A 20,655-nucleotide genomic window follows, 5' to 3' on the forward strand; every position below is an offset into this window, starting at 1 on the left:
CGCCAATTGTACTACCGTATTTTCCTGCGTATAAGACTACTTTTTAACCCAGGGAAATCGTCTCAGAAGTGGGGGGTCGTCTTATACGCCGGAAAATACGGTAATGCTCACGACTCTGTCTAGACAGTGTGCTTTCTCGGCATGTGACGTGCATTTTTAATGCGGGTCTCTTCTAGTTCTGGAATTCCTTTGGCAATTGCATGGTTTTTAGGCTTTGGAAAAGAGAGTATATATGTGTGTGTGGAATAGTGCAGTTCTCAAAGGGAGATTGAAGTGGTATTTTCTCCATCTTGTCATTTGCACTTTGACTGAAGCAGCCCTCTGAACTGACGTGTCCTTGGGGACTTCCAGCCTGTAGCTCACACTGTTGATTGCTGGTTAGTCAAATGTGTGTAGGCTCTCCGGTACCTTTTAAAAGTGCTTCAGTCCAGTTTCCTAGTACTTAAGCTGTTGCAGCACTAAAGGGATGTGAACAGAGATCGGAGGTCTACTGTCAGTGAGTCTCCTGTTCAAATTCTTGATGATTATCCTTATGCACCCTTGGGGACTGCTTTGTTCCAGCCTCGGCTGTCATAAAGGAGCACTGTAAAGGTGAATTAAGGAAGAACCGCATACTTCTAGTGCACTTACAGTTGTGTAAGATGGGGGCAGCAAAAGACGTTGCCCAGCAAAAATATGCACACTCTCTCTTCTCCCTTCCTTAGCCTGTCCTGGGGAAAAGTGGAGCTCCCTTCCGGCTTCCGAAGTCACACCTCCTCTTTGAGCGCCTGAGCGAGGCTATAAGCGTGGGTGAGTGGCCGAAGTTGCAGGGCCGGGGTGGGCCTGTATACGGTCCCATTAACTCTCCTGATGTAAGGCACGCCCTGCTTCTCTTTCAGGCTTTGCGGGATCCAGCCCACACTGGATCCCTTTCACAGAAACAGCTGTCGCTCTCATCTACCAGCTGGCAGAAGGGCCCGAGGAAATTTGCACTCACATCTTGCAGCGTTGCAGCCAGCAGGCCCTGGAGAAGCTGGGCGAGCCGGAAGGGGCTGAGGCAGGTGAGTTGGGGCAGGAAGGATAAACTGGCATTTCCAGCAGGGCAGGGGGGTGGGGCCATCAGCTCGGGAAAGGGGAGGAGCTCGGGCTGTGGCGGGGCTAGGGCAGAGAAGTCCCTGGGGAAGAATGGGCCAAATGCTTTATAGAAACTGGCTCTTGGTTTTGCTCCTCAGAGTCGGGATCTTCTCCCACCGGAGGTGTAGGGGACTCCACCTCCGTCGATGCTCTGCTGCTGACCCACCTGGTCTCCCTCGCGGGGGACGTGGCCCTGCAGCAGCTCGTGCATCTGGAATTGGCGGTGAGTGCGGAGCTGCGCAGGCGCCGAATCGTTGGGGAAGAGCAGGAGACGAAGCGACGTGCCAGCAGCAGCACAAAGAAGCAGAGGGCCAAGGTGAGGACCGGAATGGTTTTTTTTGTTTGGTTGGGGGGTTCACTGTCTGTTTGCCCTGCGATGCCCAGGTACCATAGCAGGGGAGCCTGTCGGATAGGGGATGTGCCATAACTTTCTCTTCCATTTGTGTGAGTCCATCTCTGATCTTAGCTCAGGAATTCTCAGGGCATTTGTAGTTAAAATTCTGAGCCTCCACTGTTTGAAGACGCCTCTCTTGCCCGGGAGTGATTTCTTATCACCGTCTCATCCACTGCTTCCCCCTTCCCCTGATGCTGCTAAGGGTGGAGGCTTCCATTCCGCTCATGCAGTCATATCAGCTTTGTGGGGCCCATCGCAGAAACCTGGACAGTTCTGCACTATTTCTGGTTTACCCGCTGTTTGTGCCATTCGGTTAGTTCATGTTGCATGGGAGCATTGCCAGTAACAACATTCACTTCCTAGACATCTTGTGCCGCAAGTAGGAGAGCCAGCTTGGTGAAGTGATTAAGAGCGGTGGACTCTAATTTGGAGAACCGGGTTTGATTCCCCACTTCCCCACTTGAAGCCAGCTGGGTGACCTTCGGCAAGTCACAGCACTCTGTGCCTAAAAATAAGCATGGCTCGCCATCTAGTGGTGCAGAAAAGAGCTACAGGTTCAGGCAGCCAATCAATCCTTTGGGATCTCCTGGCTATTCCACACACCATGCCATACGATACTTCAATTTGTGCAGCAAGTAGAAAAGGGAAGTCCGGGGACCTCTCTAGAAATATCCTATTGCACTTGAATTTCATCGAAGTGTTTCCACTTCCCCATTTTGTAGTGGGAACCAGTACAGGGTGGAGGGATCTGGGTTTTGATCCCCAGTCGCCCATGAACCTTACGTTGTGCCCTTAAGCCAGTCCTCCTGTCTGATCTGCTTCACAGGGTTGGTTGCGAGAGTAATATGTAAAAACATGCTACTGTCTTTAGTGCACCATATCTAGTGATGTTTTGCTAGCATTAAGTATCCAAAGACTTGTGTCTTTAAAAAAAAAAAAAGCTACTATCAGTATATATTTTTAAGATGAAACCTTTTGCTTCCCAACTCTATCCCTGGCACGATGAGTTACAAAACCAGAGCCACGTATCCCACCGTGGATTTATGATGTTTGGGCACATGGGTAGGAGAGGTTCATTAGAAAGGACTAAAATGTGGCGCAAAATAAGCAGGGTTTAAATTAATCGGGCGACAATAACAAGAAAGCGGTATTGCTACAATAAAAGCTAGCATAAAATAACAGATCAGCCGTAATTATGCAGTAAAATCAGCACAAGGTAAGAAAGTCGTGCGCAGCAGCACATAACGAAAAGATGAACTCAATAAACATTGCATTAAAATCTGTAACAAACGGAGCCAGTCAAATAAAACTACAGATCAAAAACAGTCTGGCAGGGTCGCATTCATGAATAACAATAGAGTAGATAGGACAGGGGGTCCCCAGCGTGTGGTCCCTGTGGCCACCAGGGCACCCACCAATCTCTCTTCTGGCGCCTGCGAAGTGTTTCTAAGAAGTGGGCGGGGCCCGAGAGGGCTTTTGCCCAGCAAGGCTTCTGGTTGACTACTAGAGAATCTGATTGGTTGTTGAGGATCTTTTAAAATGCTGCTTTGGCAGCAGTTGCCAAGTTAACTCCTCGTGATTTGTTTTTCCAATTTGGTGTGTACGTGGTATATGTTTCTGTTATTGCACAACGTTTTTGACTATTACTTTTGTAACTCTTTTCAGTGTCATAGACACGTTGAATCTGTTAATGTTTTGTTCATTTATACATTACATTTAACATTGGGTGTTGTTATATTTTGCATACCTGGTGTTTATATTCTTCTGCTTTCTGTTGTTTGTACACCATTGTCCCATTGATTTTTGCTCTTTCAAAACTGGGCATCCTCCGAGACAAGAATTTATTTCCTTCATTTACGCCCATCCGTCCCTCCCAATGGGGAGCCAAAAGCGGCTTGCCTTGTCCCCGTCTCCTTTTTATCCTCACAACAACAACCCTGTGAGGCAGGTTAGGCTGAGTGCATGCGGCTGGCCCAGGATCACCCAGCAAGCATCCATGGCAGAGTGGGGATTCGAACCTGGGTCTTATCAGATTCTCGTCCAGCACTCTGATCACTGCCCCGCCCTGGGTCTCCCGAGGTTACCCTCCAGCTTCCTTTTGCACAGAGCACCGGGAACGAGGCAACCATGGAGATGGAGCTCGGCTTGACTGGGGCCTCTGCTGAAGACACCGAAGCGGAGCTCATCCGCAGCATTTGTGAGACCGAGCTGTTGGACGGTGAGTGCGCAGATCTTCTCTGGCCTGTGGCACTCCTAAACTTCCCATGTCGTCGTAATTCTCTGTGGGTCAGGCTGACTGTGGAGTCAGACCTTACTGGGGAGAGCTGGGAAGTTGTTTGGAGCTCCCGGCCATTTATTTAAACTTCAAATATAAAATATAGTTGATGGACACTCCAAACATCTCCCAGTGCTCACCTGGTAAGGGCTCTAGGACTGAGCTACTGGTTCTGGTTCTGATCTCTGCCGTGATCTCTCTAGGTGGCCTTAAACAAGCCCCACGCTCTAACCCTCACTCCTCCATCTGAATCTAGGCCTACCCGTCCATTCCGGTTATCTTCAGGGGCCCTCCTTTAACTGCCCACACCGAATAAAGTTAGTCTGGTGGCCACCCAAAACCGAGCCTTCTTGGTTGTGGCACCGAAGATTTAGATCTACTGTCCTAGGGAACTTTGTCTTTCTTCCTCTATTGTTGTCTTCTGCCAGCAAGTGTAGACTTTCCTGTTTTGTTTGGTGAACCCCCCAGTAACTTGGGGGGGGGGGGTTTGTGTGTGTGTGTGTACCTGGAAGTCATGATTGACTTCTGGCAACCCCTAGTGGAGCTTGACCGTTTCAGAGAGGTGACTTGCCATTTGCCTGCCTTTGCATCCTGCCCCTACTATTTCTTGGAGGTCTCCCGGGTCGGCCCTGCTTAGATTCCAAGATCTGACAAGATTGGGCTTGCCTGGGCTATATCCAGGTCAGGGCAAACACACACACACCCGGTAACTCTTATTGGCCCTCCTCCCTGGTTATGGTGTCCTTGTATGTTTTATAGAATTGTTCAGAGATTTTAAATGCTGTTTTGAAGTCTGCCACCTTGGGGATCCTATTTGACCAGGAAAGACAGCACAGAAATGTTTTTAGTAAATAAATTCTCCATCTTGCGTTGCGCTGCAGCTGTGGTTGGAGGGTGGTATTCTAAATTATTTTTGGTCACAAGTAGAGAGATGTGAAGGCCCAGGAAAAAACCAGAAAAATGCAGGGGGGAAACAGGTTTTTCCCGGGTTTTTCCTGAAGTCTTTTTTTCCCGAAAAATTGCAAACATTGAAAAAAGAAAAGGAAAAAAATTGATTATGGAATATTTTAACATGATGAATAAAATATTTTAAGACAAGATGTTCAAATATTTTCCAAATCATTTCTTATATCTATCTATCTATATATATCTATATAGATATATATATGGTATCAGATTGATCTAATTTCTATGCACTGGGGACAAGCAAGTCCTAGGTTACAACCTGAACTCTCCAATGCAAGAACAAGATGCATTTCTTCCTTTAGGAGGTGCGATTGTCAGAAGAAAATAAAAAGGTTTCAGTTTTGTTTTTGCATGTGGGTGGGTATTTTTGTCCAAAAAAAATTGGGGGGGGGGACTGGGTTTTTTCCCGAGCTTCAAAATTTCCAGAAATTTTACATTTCTAGTCACAAGTGAGCATGTGTTCTTAAAGCTCTTTGGAGCCATGAATGGAAGTGTGCAGTTAACAGCTGCATTTTTAAAAAACATAGCAGGAAGTTGGTGGGTGCTTTGCGCTGCTCCTCCTTTGCGGTTTGTGCAGCTTCCTGCATTGGGCAAATTTTGTATCGGCAGCTGGCCCTCGTGCGGGTGTGTATTAAGTGCCATCGAGACACTTCCGACTTGTGGCAACCCTGTGAATGAATGGCCTCCAAAACATCCTGTCGTCAACAGCCTTGCGCAGGTCTTGCAGATGGAGGGCTTGGGTTTTTTGCGTCAATCCACCTCATGTTGCATCTTCCTCTTTTCCTGCTGCCTTCAGCTTTTCCTGGCATGGTTGTCTTTCCCAGGGACTCTTGTCTTCTCATCATGTGACCACAGTACCGGTAGCCTCAGTTTGCTCACTTCAGCTCCAAGGGAGAGTTCAGGCCCTAATGTAGCTAACCCAAAATGTTCAGAATCACACTCATCTTATAAGTGTGGGTATGTTTCTGCACAAGACGCTCTGCCCTTGGAATATTGCGTGTCTGGCTTTTATTGCTATTTGTTAGGTCTTCCTATTTTTAGGAAAAGGAATAGAAGAAAATTTCTAGCCCTGAAACCTGAAGTGAGGTTTCACTCCTCGGTAAAGGTAGAGATGTGAAGGCCTGGAAAAAAACTGGAAAAATTCGGGGAAAAAACGTTTTTTTTCCCGTTTTTTTCCCTGAAGCTTTTTGTTTTTTTCCGAAAAATTGAAAAAAGAAAAGAAATTGATTATGGAATGTTTTATTTTAACATGATAAATAAAATATTTTAAGACAAGGTGTTCGAATATTTTCCAAATCATTTCTAAAATATATAATGGTATCAGATTGATCTAATTTCTGTGCACTGAGGACAAGCAAGTCCTAGGTTACAAACTGAACTCTCCAATGCAAGAACAAGATGCATTTCTTCCTTTAGGAGGTGCGATTGTCAGAAGAAAATAAAAAGGTTTCAGTTTTGTTTTTGCATGTGGGTGGGTATTCTGTTTGTAATAATTGTTTGGGTACACTATATTTTTAATATGCTAGTTGTGATAATTTCATGCCAAGTAAAAATGTCCATAGTCATTTTTTTTGTTCCTAAAGTAACAGAATGACTTTCAATCTAGAAAAGACAAAAGAAATGCTAATGTAGCATTTTTTTCAATTTTTCCGAAAATTTCCGTTTTTTTCCGGAAAAAAACGGGTTTTTTTCCGAGCTTCAAAATTTCCAGAAATTTTACATCTCTAGGTAAAGGTAAAGGTTCCCTTGCTCGAAAGCCAGTCGAGTCCGACTCCAGGGTTGCGGTGCTCATCTCCGTTTCCAAGCCGAAGAGCCAGCGCTGTCCGAAGACGTTTCCGTGGTCATGTGGCCGGCATGACTAAACACCAAGGCGCACGGAACGCTGTTCGCTTCCCACCGAAGTGGTACCTATTTATCTACTTGCAATTTCTTGCTTTCAAACTGCTAGGTTGGCAGGAGCGGGAACTAGAGACGGGAGCTCACTCCGTCATGCGGCACACTCGGGTCTCGAACTGCTGGACTATTGACCTTCTGGGTTACAGAAATGTTCTAGCTGGCTTTTTTTCCTCCTTATCCCGCCTTTTCTCTAAGGGGTTCCAGGTAGCATACGCAGTCCTTATTTTTACTCCCCTAACAGGCCCTGCAAGGCCAATGAGGTTGAGAGTGTGTGAGAGTGGCCCAATAGCAGTGTGGGAATTTGAACCTGACTCCCACGCCCTCCAATCCTAGTCCAACACTCAGAGCGAATAGCATTTGTAGCCCCATACGTCACTCAAGCAAAACCCGGTTTTAAGGCGGCGCTTGGACAGATCTCTTCCCTCTTTGATCCTGCAGGTAAGCAGCTGCTCTCCGCCTTTGTTCCCCTGGTGCTCAAGATATGCAACAACCCGGGCCACTACAGTGACCCAGCCCTTTCAGCCGCTGCCGCATTGGCCCTCGGGAAGTTCTGCATGATCAGGTATCACTCTCTGGCCTCTGAATGCATTGCGTGAGCTCCCTGCCAGGCGTGCTCCCCCCGGGACTGGTCTTCACGGAGGCGAGGGGACATGGGAGAGGTTTATGAAATTATGCACGGGGTGGAGAGAGGTGGCAAAGAGGAATTTTTCCTTCCTCTCCCAGAATACTAGCACGTGAGGACATCTGATGAAACTGATGGGCAGTAGGTTCAGGGAAGACAAAAGGAAATAGTTCTTTATACAGAGAGTGATTAAAATGTGGCGTTCACTGCCAGAGGATGTAGTAATGGCCACAGGAATAAATAGCTTTACAAGGGGATTAGATGGATTCATGGAGGATAAGTCTATTAATTATTATTAGCCAGGGCAACTGTGGGGAACCTCCATGTTCAGAGGCACTAATTCTCTGAATCCCAGAGCCAGGAGGGAAACATCAGGGGAAGGTTGGTCACTGTGTGAGGCAGGATGCTGGACTAGATGGACCATTGCTCTGATCCAGCAGGGCTCTTCTTATGTTCTTATGAAGGCCTCGGCCTCTGTGCCCTGTTGTTGGCTCTCCAGAGGAACTGTGTGAGACAGGATGCTGGACTGGATGGACCATTGCTCTGATCCAGCGGGGCTCTCCTGATGTTCTTAAAGCTGTAAGTTCGCCTTGCCTTGCCTTCCATTCCCATGCAGTGCAGAATTCTGTGATGCTCATTTGCGGCTCTTCTTCACGATGATGGAGAAATCCACCCTCTCTAGCGTGCGAACCAACCTCATGATCGCCGCCGGAGACTTGGCCATTCGTTTCCCAAACCAGGTGGAGCCTTGGACACCCCACCTTTACGCCAGGTAACACTGAGATGAGGGAGGTGGTCCCTGAATCTTTCTTTCCCCTCCCTTTCCCCTAGGTGTCGAGGGCTTATAGATCTTTGCTCCTCCATTTTATCCTCACAGCAACCCTGTAAGGCAGGCTGGGCTGAGAGTGCGTGACTGTTCCAAGGTCACCCAGGCCACCACGGCAAGGGGTGGGGGTGGGATCTGAAGCCGGGTCTCTCAACCACTCCCCCACCCTGCCTCGGGCTTGCAGTGCCACTGGCGCTGAGATCGGGACGCCTGCCCAGTGCGGGATGCAGGTGGTCCGACCCGGCTGCTTGCCGCCTCCCCCTCTCTCCCTCTGCCCCTCAGGCTGCGGGACCCCTGCCCCCCCGTGAGGCGGACGGCTGCGCTGGTGATGACTCACCTGATCCTGAAGGACATGGTGAAGGTGAAGGGGCAGGTGAGCGAAATGGCCGCTCTCCTCATCGATCCTGAAGAGGAGATCGTGGCGCTGGCCCGCAACTTCTTCACGGAGCTCTCCAGCAAGGTGAGGCGGGAGGGTGTGCGGGGCGGGTTGGGTTACACCATGCCAGACTCTCAGGGGATTCCGAATTGCTTTGCTTCACTGCTGCTCTCCTCCTGGAGCCCAGGGGTCCCAGTGCGGTGCCCCCGGGCGCCGTGGCACCCGCCAACGCCTTTCTTGGCATCCACCGAGTGTTTCCAGGCAGTGGGCAGGGTCAGGTCGGGCGCTTGCCCAGCAGGTCTTTTTGATCTACCATGAAAGTTCAGTTTGGCTTTGCAGATTAAAATAACATTGTTTCAGCGGCAGCTGGCACTGTAGTTTGCTTTATTTCTCACCTCTCCCAGGGTATATTCTATTTTTGTAGCAGGAACTCCCTTGCATATTAGGCGACGCACCCCTTATGTAGCCAATTCTCCAAGCGCTTACAGAACTCTTCTCACAGGGGCTACTGTAAGCTCTTAGGGGGGGTGTCGCCTAATATGCAAGGGAGTTCCTGCTACAAAAAGAGCCCTATGACCCCGCTTCTCCCCTGTACTGGGACTTCCTCTGTGTGTGTGTCTGTGTTTGGCTCCGCCTCCCGTGGCAGTCATTTTGAGGTGGTGCCCAGTGTGTAGTGATTCCACAAGCACGCGGTGCCAGAAGGATTAAAAGTTCTATTGGGACGAAAGCGGGGCCTTTCCTGGCCTTTGCTTGAATAAAAACAAACTGCCAACAGCCAGAACAGGAAGTGAAATCAAACTACAGCACAGGCTTTTCGGCCCTGAGGGATCAGGGGAAAAGAACTAAACAGTTCAATAAGGGCCTGTCACCAAATTCGCAACTTGCCACTGTATAACACCTGCCACCCTGTGTCAGAATTCCAGGTGTCCCCACAGGCTGAAGAACATTGGGGACCCATGTCCTAGAGTTCTGTCAAACAGGTCACCAGAGCCCAGTTGCCATTTAAAAACCCAGGTTTCCTGTTCCCAAATAGCGGAGGCCCAGCTCAGAACAGAAAGCCAGGTCCGCTCTCTGCCCCGAGGCCAGGCTTACATCATTTTGGTGTCGGCCACACCCATCCCAGTCAGCTCAGTTGCCAAAGGAATCCCTTCTCGAAAGACAGTCTGGAACTGGCCTCGGCTTGAGGAAGCTGCCTGGTCTAGGGCTGTTGGTATCGACACTCTAACGCGCTGTTGGCCAATGCTGGCGTTTCCCATGTCTCACCGGGTCAATTCCTACTTGTGTGGGTGGCTAGTGAGGGCAGGCAGGCAGGCATCCTCCCTGCTGAGAAGGTGGAAAGGACTTCAGCATAATCGGTGTTTGCCCTCAGCGGCCTTATTTAATTTCGGACAAGGAGGAAATGCTCAGGGACGTTCAGCCCAGATGTCTCCCCGAAATGGTAAACCTCAAACTCTTGATGAAACTTGCCCTTCAGTTAGCAGGCGGAGGCCCACACTTCCAGATGTTCTGCCATGAGGAGACAAAAGATTCCTAGTTATAAAATTCACGAAGGAGGGTAGATTTTTGAAGCCCTCCTGAACATCTGGACCGGTTTCTTTGTGCCTCCACTGGACCATAGATATGGTTTACCAGTTCAGATTCTCTGGTCCTCCCTGAGAATAGGAGCAGATGTTCATGTACCCCACTTGGTTTTATCCCTTCTACTGAAGGGAGGCTCCATCTTCACCCATTTTCGTCCTAGGGTTACATTTATGACTCCCAACAAAAGGCCAAGGTAGCCAGGTTTTTAAGCCCCCGGCACAGCTCTTCACAGCACATTTTCTCTGTTCAGCAAGTATAGTTGGCAATAGTCAGCACAGTGAGTGATCTGAGACTGGCTGCTGTATACTGCTGTATACTTAGCAGAGTAAAATAACAACACAGCACACAGGTGTAATTAGTTTGAAGAAAAGTTGACTAAAAATTAGGGAAGGGTTACATGGGTTAAAAATAATAACATCCTAACTTCCCCAGGAGTACCAGTCTAGCCAAAGGACTCCCCAAGCACTGTTCTTTTCCCCCACAGGGTAATGCCGTATACAACTTGCTTCCGGACATCATCAGCCGTCTCTCGGATCCCGACTCGGGCATCGATGAGCAGCCATTCCGCACCATCATGAGGTAGCCGTGGTTTTCTTAGGGTCGTGCTCTGCGGGGGGGTCGAGCTTCCTGCATACCCAGCTGGGGGGAAAGGAGAGGGTTTTGTTGTTGTTTTTCAACCAGGCTGGAATTGTGAACGCCATCTGTCTTGAAACACTTAGGAAATTAAAGCGAAAGATTTCACATTGTTGAGAGTTGATGCGAGGTCCACTGGCTGTGATGAATGGCAAGACAAGCACTGCCGGCCACTCTCCTGAATTGCTCAGGCTTGTGCCGGGGCTGAAAGCGGAATGAGTCTGCCCTCCAGTGTTTCCTCTAAGCTGACTTAGTGTGAGCTGGCTCACAGTTTTTTAACCTCCGGCTCCCACATTTTTGTCTCGGCTCAGGAAGGATGGCTCCAGACAGAGCAAACTAACTTATGCAGTAGTGAAATTGCTCACTCACAGCTCGCTCACAGAGCCAGTTTGGTGTGGTGGTTAAGTGCGCGGACTCTAATCTGGGAGAACCGGGTTTGATTCCCCACTCCTCCGCTTGCACCTGGCTGGATGACCTTGGGCAAGCCGTAGTTCTGATAAGAGCTGTCCTTGAAAAAGAGCAGTTTCTGTCAAGAGCTCTCTCAGCCCCACCTGAGGGGGAAGGGAAAGGAGTTTGTAAAACCGCCCTGAGACACCTTTGAGTTGTGAAGGGCGAGGTATAAATCCAATCTCTTCTTCTTCTATTGCCAGTAAGCTCGCAAAGTAGAATTTTTGTTCACAAGACCCCACAGCTTAGAGGGAGCATTGTTGCCCTCCGCTCCCCCGCCAGGTCCTCTGCACGACCAAGGTGCAGGGTGGTTCTTGCTTTATCTCACAGGATGCAAGGAGCAGGCCAACGGCTGTGGCAATGCCTGCCTAGTAAAGCCCTGCCAGAATTTATGTGCTCGCAAATCAATAAAGTGAAGAATAACATGAATGCATCCATTGAGGGTCTCCCCAGCATGGTGCCCGTGCGCACCATGGCGCCTGCCAACCCCTTTCCCGGTCCCCGCCAAGTGTTTTTAGAAAGTGGGTGGGGCCAGGTAGGGCTTTTGCCCAACAAGGCTCCTGATTGGCTGTGCAGCATTTGAGTTACTTCGGCGGCAGCTACCATAATAGTACAGGGATCATCATCACCGTGTGACTGGAGGTGAGCTGCAGCAGCCATTTCCTGGCAGCCATTTTGTGGCCACGCCTACAATAGACAGCCAGAATTCCAGAGGTGCCCACAGGCTCGAAAGGGTTGGGGACTCCTTGTATAGGTCCTTATGGGGGGGGGGAAATCAGATTCTCAAGATTAGCGCTAGTGAGATAGTGTCAGAGTATCCCAGCTTCAGCAACAAAGTTCTTGCGCAATTGACTGCAGGGTTATCAATATAATGGATCCCCTTCTTTGGTCCCCACAAGTTAACTTGTAATTTCTGTTGATACAGTAGCCAAAGCTGTAGGGATACTGGAAAAATGGAGGCAACTCACTCCGGAGTCTCCCTCTCTCTCTCTCTCTCTGTTCCTCCCCTCGCAGGCAGCTCTTCTCCTATATCACGAAAGACAAGCAGACGGAGAGCTTGGTGGAAAAGCTTTGCCAGCGGTTCCGGACCGCCCGGTGAGTTGCGCAGTGAGGAATGGTTGGAGGGAACGAGGCGCGTGTGGACCCTTCCGGTCCTCCGGGATCTGAAAGAAGAAGCTGTGACCTCAGGATGAGGAACGTGGGAGTAGAGAGGCCGCCTGGGACCGGTGTGCCTGCTTGGCAGGGGCGGGTGGAAAGGGCGTGCCCTGGTCGGTGGGAATAAGACAGTGAGTCACAGACACCAGAAGCGAGTTCTGCTGCTGTCTCTGGTAGGCGTAGTATATGCACATGGACCATGGTCTGAGGAAGGACGAAAGACAAAACAGCGGAACCGTGCAAAATGATCTGTATGCCATTATTATTAGAAGAACAGAATGTTTGTGGGAAACTATTCTATTTTTCCAATACCTGCATTTTGCACCGTTCTGCTCTATTTTGTCTCCGGTAGGCGGGCAAAGCAACAGCTGAGAGCATCTTTGCAGCTTCTGATGCTATGGACAACACAGGATGGGGGCCCCATTAGCTGGTCAGTGGATCAGTAATGGCTTAGAGCCTCCGGCCGCTTCCACTGGCGGGGGACATAAGTGATAAGTGGCATGCATTCCCTTCCCCTGGAGAGCAAAAACCTGCTAGCTATTCTCTGAGGTTGCTACAAAACGCCCTTGGAATTACTGAAGGATAATTTTCTCTCCCCTCCTCCCCAGTAGATTCTTCTTTTGTAAGAGAACAAGCTGTCATTGCAAGCAACCTCAGATTTTGGGGATAGAGAGGGTGAAAATTGTCTTCATGCTGGAGAAGCTAAAGTTCCATGCCACAGAGCAAGCAGTTTGCAGAGGGATACCTAAGGGTGCCGCATGATGGAGTGAGCTCCCATCTAGTTCCAGCTCCTGCCAACCTAGCAGTTCGAAAGCAAGAAATTGCAAGTAGATAAATAGGTACCACTTCAGTGGGAAGATAACAGCGTTCCATGCGCCTTGGTGTTTAGTCATGCCGGCCACATGACCATGGAAACGTCTTTGGACAGCGCTGGCTCTTCGGCTTTGAAACGGAGATGAGCACCGCAACCCTAGAGTCGGATTCGACTGGCTTTCGAGCAAGGGAACCTTTACCTTTACCTTTTTACCTAAGTAGTGCGCTGTCCTAGAAGGTTTACGGGGGGAGAGCGAAGGGAAGTCCATCTTCTCTTCCTCCTCCTGGAGTTGTTGGGACAGAGCAGTCTTTTAGGCTGCAGAAGATTCGGGCCCTGCTGGTGGGCCTCCTGATGGCACCTGGGTTTTGGCCGCTGTGTGACACAAGAGTGTTGGACTGGATGGGCCATTGGCCTGATCCAACATGGCTTCCCTTATGTTCTTATGGCGCTGGGTAACTTTAGGCTGAGCATCGTCCAAACCAGGCACTTGGAACAGTTCGCCCAATTTGAAGGTGAGCCCGGAAGCCGAGGCATTGGTTGCTGGCTGGCCAACGAGCTGAAATATCGCATAATACTTTTTGCTGTCAAAATAAATCAACCATCCAGGCTTGGCATCCAATACTTACCATACATCTTTACCACTTTCTCTTGGACACAGTTTCCCCTTTGTTTGCCTCTCTGCACTTCTTTTGAAAGAGACCTCCCCCCAACCTCTAGGAATGGCCCCTGTTCAGCCAAATACAGCTACTGATGCACTTCTGTTGACCTGTCTGGGGCTGCTACGCAAAGGCAGGCAATGGCAAACCCACCTCTGTTACTCTCTTGCCTCAAAAACCCCACGGGGGTCACCATACGTTAGCTGTGACTTGTTAGCACGGAAGGGAAAGGAGTTTGTAAGCCGCTCTGAGACTCCTTCGGGGAGTGAAGGGCAGGGTATAAATCCAATCTCTTCTTCTTTGGAAGAAATTGTCATAGATGCAATTCTTATAAAGCCTAAACTTATTTTACCGCTTTAACAACATGAAATGTGTTTTACAACTTAGCATGTTGAAAACATTGGGCTGTTCGGTGGCTCGCAGTACACATAACGTAACAACTGCGGACAACACTAGCCACCATGAAATACAACATGCTTGAAAGCAGTGTTGCAGACAGCGTACACAGGAGTGATCGTTCTGTAATGTTGCCTTCCATAAATGCTGCCATCATACTGAACAGTCTGAACAAGTAAAGCTTCGGTCGTTCCATATTCTTGTGGTGGTGGTGGAAAGTGCTGTCCATTTGCAACCCATTTATGGTCATCACCGTCTTAGGGTTTTCAAGGCAAGACGTTCTGAGGTGCCGTTGCATTCCTCTGTACAGTAACCCCGGGCTTCTTGGTGGTCTCCCGTCCAAGTACTAACCAGGGCCGACCCTGCTTAGCTTCAGAGATCTGACGAGATCGGGCTAGCCTGGGCCATCGAGGTCAGGGCCTTTTGTGGGACTGCTGCCCAAAATTCCCAGTGCTTCTATTTGGAAAGTGTGTGTGTGTGTGTGTCCCAAATCATCCGCAGGCCTTCTCTGAGTCCCTCTCCACTTCTGGCTCCTTCGAGGCCTTCCTCCTCACCCAGTGTCTAGGCTGTACCATTTTAAACAGGGGGAGGGGGGTCTTGCATGGTAGACTACTCCATTTTTTTTTAACGTACCTCAGTGCAGAAAACAGTGTTGAGTAGACAGCCGAGGCTAGGACCTTCTACCTTTTTGTCAAGAAGTCAGGCTGCCCGAAGAATTCTTTTGTGCGATGCTCTCGATGCAGTAGAAGGTGGAGGCGGCCTACGTGTAGGTTTACCGCTTCGGTGACAACTAGTTATTAGCATCTCTTCTGTGATGTAACATTCCACCCATTATTCATTTTGACAACTGTCCTGCAATTATCCCTGGAGCTGAAGTCCGCGCTTCTTCCTGTTTGTGACCTCGTATGACCTGTCTTCACCACCACCCCTTTCTTTGGCTGGAGGGGGGGGGAGATACCCATTTACTGGGGCATGTGAAAGTTGCCTAGCTGTAACTGCTACACTTCAGTTGTTTGGGGGGGGGGAGTTAATTGAGCCCAGGGTCCTGTTCGCGCATGCCCATGAGTCCTGGGGCAACCTGGTATTGGCTGCCGTGTTTCATTCCGCATCGAAGTGGCCTGCCCACTGTCAGCTACTGGCCTACACGTCAAACTGGACCAGCAGCCACGAAGACAGGATTTCCAGGAGTCCAGAATCAGTGCTGCTGGCTGGGGACAGATTGGCTATTAAGCCACAGGGAAAACTCCTGGTGGGCTGATGGTCTGAGCTGCTCTGGCCCCAAGGCGCACTCCACTGCTTTCACAAGCCAGCAGCCCTTACCCGGCAAGGGCCAGGAGCAGGCTGTCTCTCTCCCTCCCTCCTTCCTTTGGGGGATTGGGGGCTATGGCATACTGGGAACAGGCCCCTTTCTAGTGGTGATCCCTGGCCTCAAAGGTATCTGTCTGTCCCAGGCCAGGGCCTTCTCGGTCCTGGCCCCGTCCTGGTGGAACTCTGCCGAATGACACCAGGGCCCCGCGGGATCTGATGCAGTTCCACAGGGGCTGTAAGGCAGAGGTGTTCCGCCAGGCTTTTGGTTGAGGGTAGCGATCCTTTCCATTCTGGCTGGCCCCCTCTCCAGACTGCCCCATTCCTCTTCCCCCCACCCATGAGATGGCCGCAGTCTGGAATGAGAAGGAATTGTGGAACTTCGCCCTCTGATTCTTTAAGATTTGCTGTGTTAGGCCCTGACCTGGATAGCCCAGGCAAGCCCGATCGTGTCAGATCTCGGAAGCTAAGCGGGATCGACTCTGGCAAGAACTTGGATGGGAGACTTCCTTGGAATACCAGCAGTCGGAAGGACAGAGGGCAGGCTTTATTCAGCCACCTCTCTGAATATCCTCCAGGCCACCAGGAGGGGTCACTCAGCAGAGGGCGCCATGACTTCCAGGTGCACCCACACACACACACATGCCCAGATGAAGATTTGCTGTATAGTACTGTTTATGCATTTTTTTTCCTATGGTTTTGATGTTTTTATCAAATGTTCTATATCACCCAGTACCCTGCAGTAGCAGGGATTGGGCAATCCACAAATTTAATAATAATAATGCCATTTTCCCCCTCGGCCCACCCTTGCCCACACAGCTCAGATTACACCTCACTTTGCTCATCCTTGCTTTTTGAAGCAGCTTTGGCACCTCTCTTTTTCCTATACTCCTGGGCTTGGTGGTCCTATACGTGCCCCACGGCGCTCCTTTTAGGAACTGGGGGTCTTGCACGTGTTAACAGCATGCCCTTATCCGTTCAGAAGAAATATCAGTGCCTGGTCTCTAAGCTTGGGAGGCCTTTCCTGCTGCTTAAGGTGGTCTGTTGTCCCCCTCCCCCCTTCCTCGCAGAACAGAGCGTCAGCACCACGACCTGGCTTTCTGCCTGACCTTGCTCCCGCTCACAGACCGAGGCCTCCGTAAGATGCAAGACAACTTCGAGTGCTTTGGGGACAAGCTGCAGGACGTGGCCGTCTACAGCTGCTTTCAGGCAGTGCTGGGCCGCCTCCGACGGCTGTGCGCGAAACCCGAGATGAAGGTGAGTGCCCCCGTGTTCCATAGCAGATGCTCTTTTTCCCTGGGGATGAAGACACATTGAGGGGGGGGGGCGCTTTGCGACTTGGAGCCCAAACTTGCAAATGCTTTCCATTAACTATGTAATCTGTATCTGCTTGTCATTCGTCAGACTCTTGTTGAAGAATTTGAGCAGAAGCTGCAGAAGTGCCACAACAGGGGCCTGGACTCTCTGGCCGGAACTCCCCAGGGGTCCAAATGCCCAGAAAGCAGCGGGAGGCCTGTGGCCCAGACGGCCAAAAGAACAGCAGCGAGTACGTCCGTGCGCTTTCAGACTCTGTGCTAAACTCTTTGCTTGTTTGTAGCAGGGGAATTATGGATTTCTTAAAGCATTTCTATCCCACGTGGCTCAAGGCAGCTTGACTAATAGCTGGAATGTTTTCCGTTAAAGCAAAAAATAAAATGGCGATCCCCAAATCTTTCTCCCCTCTTCCCCCACCATAAGAGATGTCTGCCACTTTAAGCCCCCTCAAAAGCCCTGGCAGCATCTTCTGAAGATCTCCAAGGAGAGGAGGCCCTCTCACCTCTTCAGGAAGCCCATTTCCCAGAGCCAGGAGGGAAGGAGGACCAGGTTTCTGGTTGATGCCAGACGGGCTACCCTAAATGGTGGGATAGCCCACCTGACAACCGTTGATGGCACACAGGGACACATGGCAGGAGATGGTGCTCGTGTGTGTGTGTGTCCATTGAAAGTGAATGTTAACTTTGCAGTGGTTGGCGAGGGATGCTCTTCCAGGTTTTGGATTGCTCCCTAACTGGTTAGAAGTTTTATCCCAGCCGATTCTGTGAAGCAATAGATGATGAGATGAGGACAAGCACAGGTCCTGGGGGTATTATGCAGAGTGAATTGGTCTCGTCCCAGTTGCTGGAAGCAGGACCCGACATACCTGCCCCCTGATCTGTGGGAGGGAGGAATGTTGTTGCCTACTTTTCCTTAGAAGCCATTCGAACTCTTAAAAACGAAAGCTGGGAAATCTCAAGACCCTGAAACTTTCAGTGGTGTTGCAGTAGAGCCAGTGGTGCAGATTCCTGTGTCCCTTAGTGGTGTTCCCTGAAAGCCATTCCTTCCATCTTGCCTGCTCACTGCACTGGGCAACCTGTAGGCTGGCCTAGGAAACGGCTTATGGATTTTGCAGAAGCTGTTGAGAATGTTCTCGCTTGAGAGCTGAAAAGCACTGACGAATGCATTCACTCGTAATAAATTAGTAAGAGCCAGTGTAGTGTGGTGGTCAGATTGAACCCAGGTTCAAGTCCCCGCTCCACCATAGAAACTTGCTGGGTGGCCTCACAGAATGGTTGTGATGATAAAACAGAAAGTCATAGGCGGCTTTGGGTGCCCACTAGGGAGGAAAGTGAGGCATAGGTATCCAGATGAGTGTCTGAGTTGGCATGTGCCATTCCCCTTCCCTTCCAGGCTCCCGTCGCCAGCAGCCACTGCGGGCTGCCAACCGAGAGACGGACTCGCCCTTCGTCACCCCCAAGCCCCGCGTCTCCAGAGCCCGCAGGAAGATTTCCAGGCAGAAGGCTTCCGTCGTCTTCTCCAGTGATGAGGAAAACAGCCTGGAAGAAGGTGAGGATCCTGCATGCTTGTGGAAGAGCTCGTTCTTAGGAACGCGCAGGGCGGTTTTAGCCTGCCGGGGGTGGCTCTTTGTCCTCCACAGAGGTGGGATGAACAGCCCCTCTGCTGTGTCTAGTGCTGCCTCCCCACAGCGCCCCCCGCCCCCTGACATGGTTTTCTTTTCCAGCCGAACTAACGGAGGAGGAAACGCCCAGCAAAACAACTCCCATTTCCCGTGCGTCAGCCCGCTGTGCCCGGTGATGGCATCCCCCTCCTCTCTTTTTTAACACTTTAAATTCTTTTGTACTAATGAATAAAGATCTATGAGTTTCTAAAGTCTCGGCTCCAAACGTGTACGTTAAAGTAGCCTGGAGGGAGTCGGCTTGGCCGGTCCTCCGGTCCACTGTGGGGGTCGCTCAACCCATCCAGAGGTGGGCTTCAGGCAGGGATTGTGCCGCGTGTATCGCTCCGGCACGTGAGGAGCAAGAAGGGCCAGCAGGAGGAGGATGTCTATGGGTCGATCCTGACTGAGTCTTTTAAACGGGTTGACCCACCAGTGGTTGTGGGACAAAATGGATCAGGGAGGGGAATGCTGCTGCTCAGCAAAGACGTGCTGCACACCTGCCAGTGCACCGTACTACGCTCTTGGCGGCGTGTGTGAAATAATCACACGGAAGCATTTCTCGACTTTGCCGGCCCTCTTCTGTTTCAGTGGACCTGGAAGCGGAGTACGGCAGGATTGGGTGGGGAGGTGCTCTCCCATTCTATCCTGGATCTCTGGCGCTTTCTTAGGTACTGTCTCCGGGCACAGGTTCCGTGCCTCCTGGCTTCAGTGCTTACTCTTGCTGTGTTGTCCCTAATCTTACTGAATTTTTAATCTCATCTCCTTGTAACAGCCCCCCCCCCCCCCCCCCCCCCTTCACAAGCTATTCAAACTCTCTTTGGGAGCCACTTTGGTGTAGTGGTTCAGTGCGCGGACTCTAATCTGGGAGATCCGGGTTTGATTCTCTACTCCTCCACTTGCACCTGGCTGGATGGCCTTGGGCAAACCGTAGTTCTGATAAAGAGCTGTTCTTGAAAAAGAGCAGTTTCTGTCAAGAGCTCTCTCTCAGCCCCACCTACCTCACAGGCATAGTTCCCTCTAAGCTGAGTTAGTGTGAGCCAGCTCACCATTTTTTAGCCTCCGGCTCACACATTTTTGCCTTAGCTCAGGAAGGATGGCTCCAAAGCAAACTGATTTATGCAGCAGCCAAATGGCTCGCTCACAACTTTAATGCCAGTAGCTCACAAAGTAGAATTTTTGCTCACAAGACTCCACAGCTTAGAGGGAACATTGCTCACAGGGTGTCTGTTGTGGGGAGGGGAAGGGAAAGGAGATTGTAAGCCGCTCTGAGACACCTTTGGATAGTGAAGGGCGGGGTATAAATCCAATCTTTTCTTCTTATTATTATTCTTTTTTTGCCATAAGGGCTGTTTGTTTATCAATGCAGCTGCCAGCTGAAACCAGACAAACCACACCAGTATCCATCACTCCGATAACTTGATGCAGTGCTTATCTGGATGGTTTATTTGTGACTTCTGCAGAATCAAGGCTGCTTGAGATGGCTCACAACAACATCGAAGACATCAATCATAATAACAAAAAATAACCAGCAGCAATACAAAAAGGAATTACAATCATAAATCAGTTTTGATCGGGGCTAATAAAATTAAAGTGGCCAGCTTGGCTATCAAGCACCTCAAAGGGTAACCTAAAGGAGTAACCAAAGCCTACATGATCCAGTCCCAACCTGACCTCCAGGGAAGAGCATTCCATAGTGAAGATGGCACCACCACCAAAAAAGCCCTGCCTTCAGTCGTTGACCCACCTCCCTTCTGGAGGGGGGGAGCACAATGAGCAGGGTTTGAGCTGAAACTCTCAGCTGGCAGGCAGAATCACCCGATATCCTTTGTCCTCGGCCGTTTCAGACGTCATAGACAAGATCCCACACTTTCACTTCCCCCCCCAAAAAAACAAATCCAATAGGCAGTCCAGTGTAGATCAAATAGAGGGATGGTATTCCTGTATTCAGTCTCAGATAGCAACCTTTTTGTATTAATCGAAGCTTCGGTATAGTCTTCAACGGGTCATTCGTAGAAAAAGAGGTGCAAGAGCTCATTAGCATAACTTATTTGCATAGGCCACACCCCCTGACATCACCGGAAGTGTGTCAGAAGGCAACACCCACCGCTCAGGCTCCACTGGACTGTTTTGGATTGCTAGCTATTGGGGGGGGGGAATGTGCAGATCTGCCCTCACAAAGGAGGGAGAGCTTGTACCTGAATAAAACCTGGTCTTAAAGGCGCCATT

At 50.1% G+C, this 20,655-nt stretch overlaps 1 protein-coding gene across 1 annotated transcript in view; it reads left to right on the forward strand.

Moving 5' to 3' along the window:
* The window catches only part of NCAPD2 (non-SMC condensin I complex subunit D2), a 44,903-nt gene extending 26,330 nt beyond the window's left edge, over nt 1–18,573 (forward strand). The window contains exons 19-31 of the mRNA XM_015420729.1: nt 705–789; nt 879–1,040; nt 1,212–1,429; nt 3,614–3,725; nt 7,083–7,206; nt 7,883–8,038; nt 8,375–8,552; nt 10,534–10,628; nt 12,144–12,224; nt 16,526–16,712; nt 16,860–17,001; nt 18,162–18,317; nt 18,493–18,573. Coding sequence (XP_015276215.1) covers nt 705–789; nt 879–1,040; nt 1,212–1,429; nt 3,614–3,725; nt 7,083–7,206; nt 7,883–8,038; nt 8,375–8,552; nt 10,534–10,628; nt 12,144–12,224; nt 16,526–16,712; nt 16,860–17,001; nt 18,162–18,317; nt 18,493–18,566 — 1,770 coding nt within the window. The 3' untranslated portion in view covers nt 18,567–18,573. The remainder of the gene's footprint in view (nt 1–704; nt 790–878; nt 1,041–1,211; nt 1,430–3,613; nt 3,726–7,082; nt 7,207–7,882; nt 8,039–8,374; nt 8,553–10,533; nt 10,629–12,143; nt 12,225–16,525; nt 16,713–16,859; nt 17,002–18,161; nt 18,318–18,492) is intronic.
* The last annotated feature ends 2,082 nt before the right edge of the window (nt 18,574–20,655 follow it).

The sequence above is a fragment of the Gekko japonicus genome, unplaced genomic scaffold (assembly GCF_001447785.1).
Source record: "Gekko japonicus isolate JY-2015 unplaced genomic scaffold, Gekko_japonicus_V1.1 scaffold1516, whole genome shotgun sequence".
NCBI lineage: Eukaryota > Metazoa > Chordata > Lepidosauria > Squamata > Gekkonidae > Gekko > Gekko japonicus.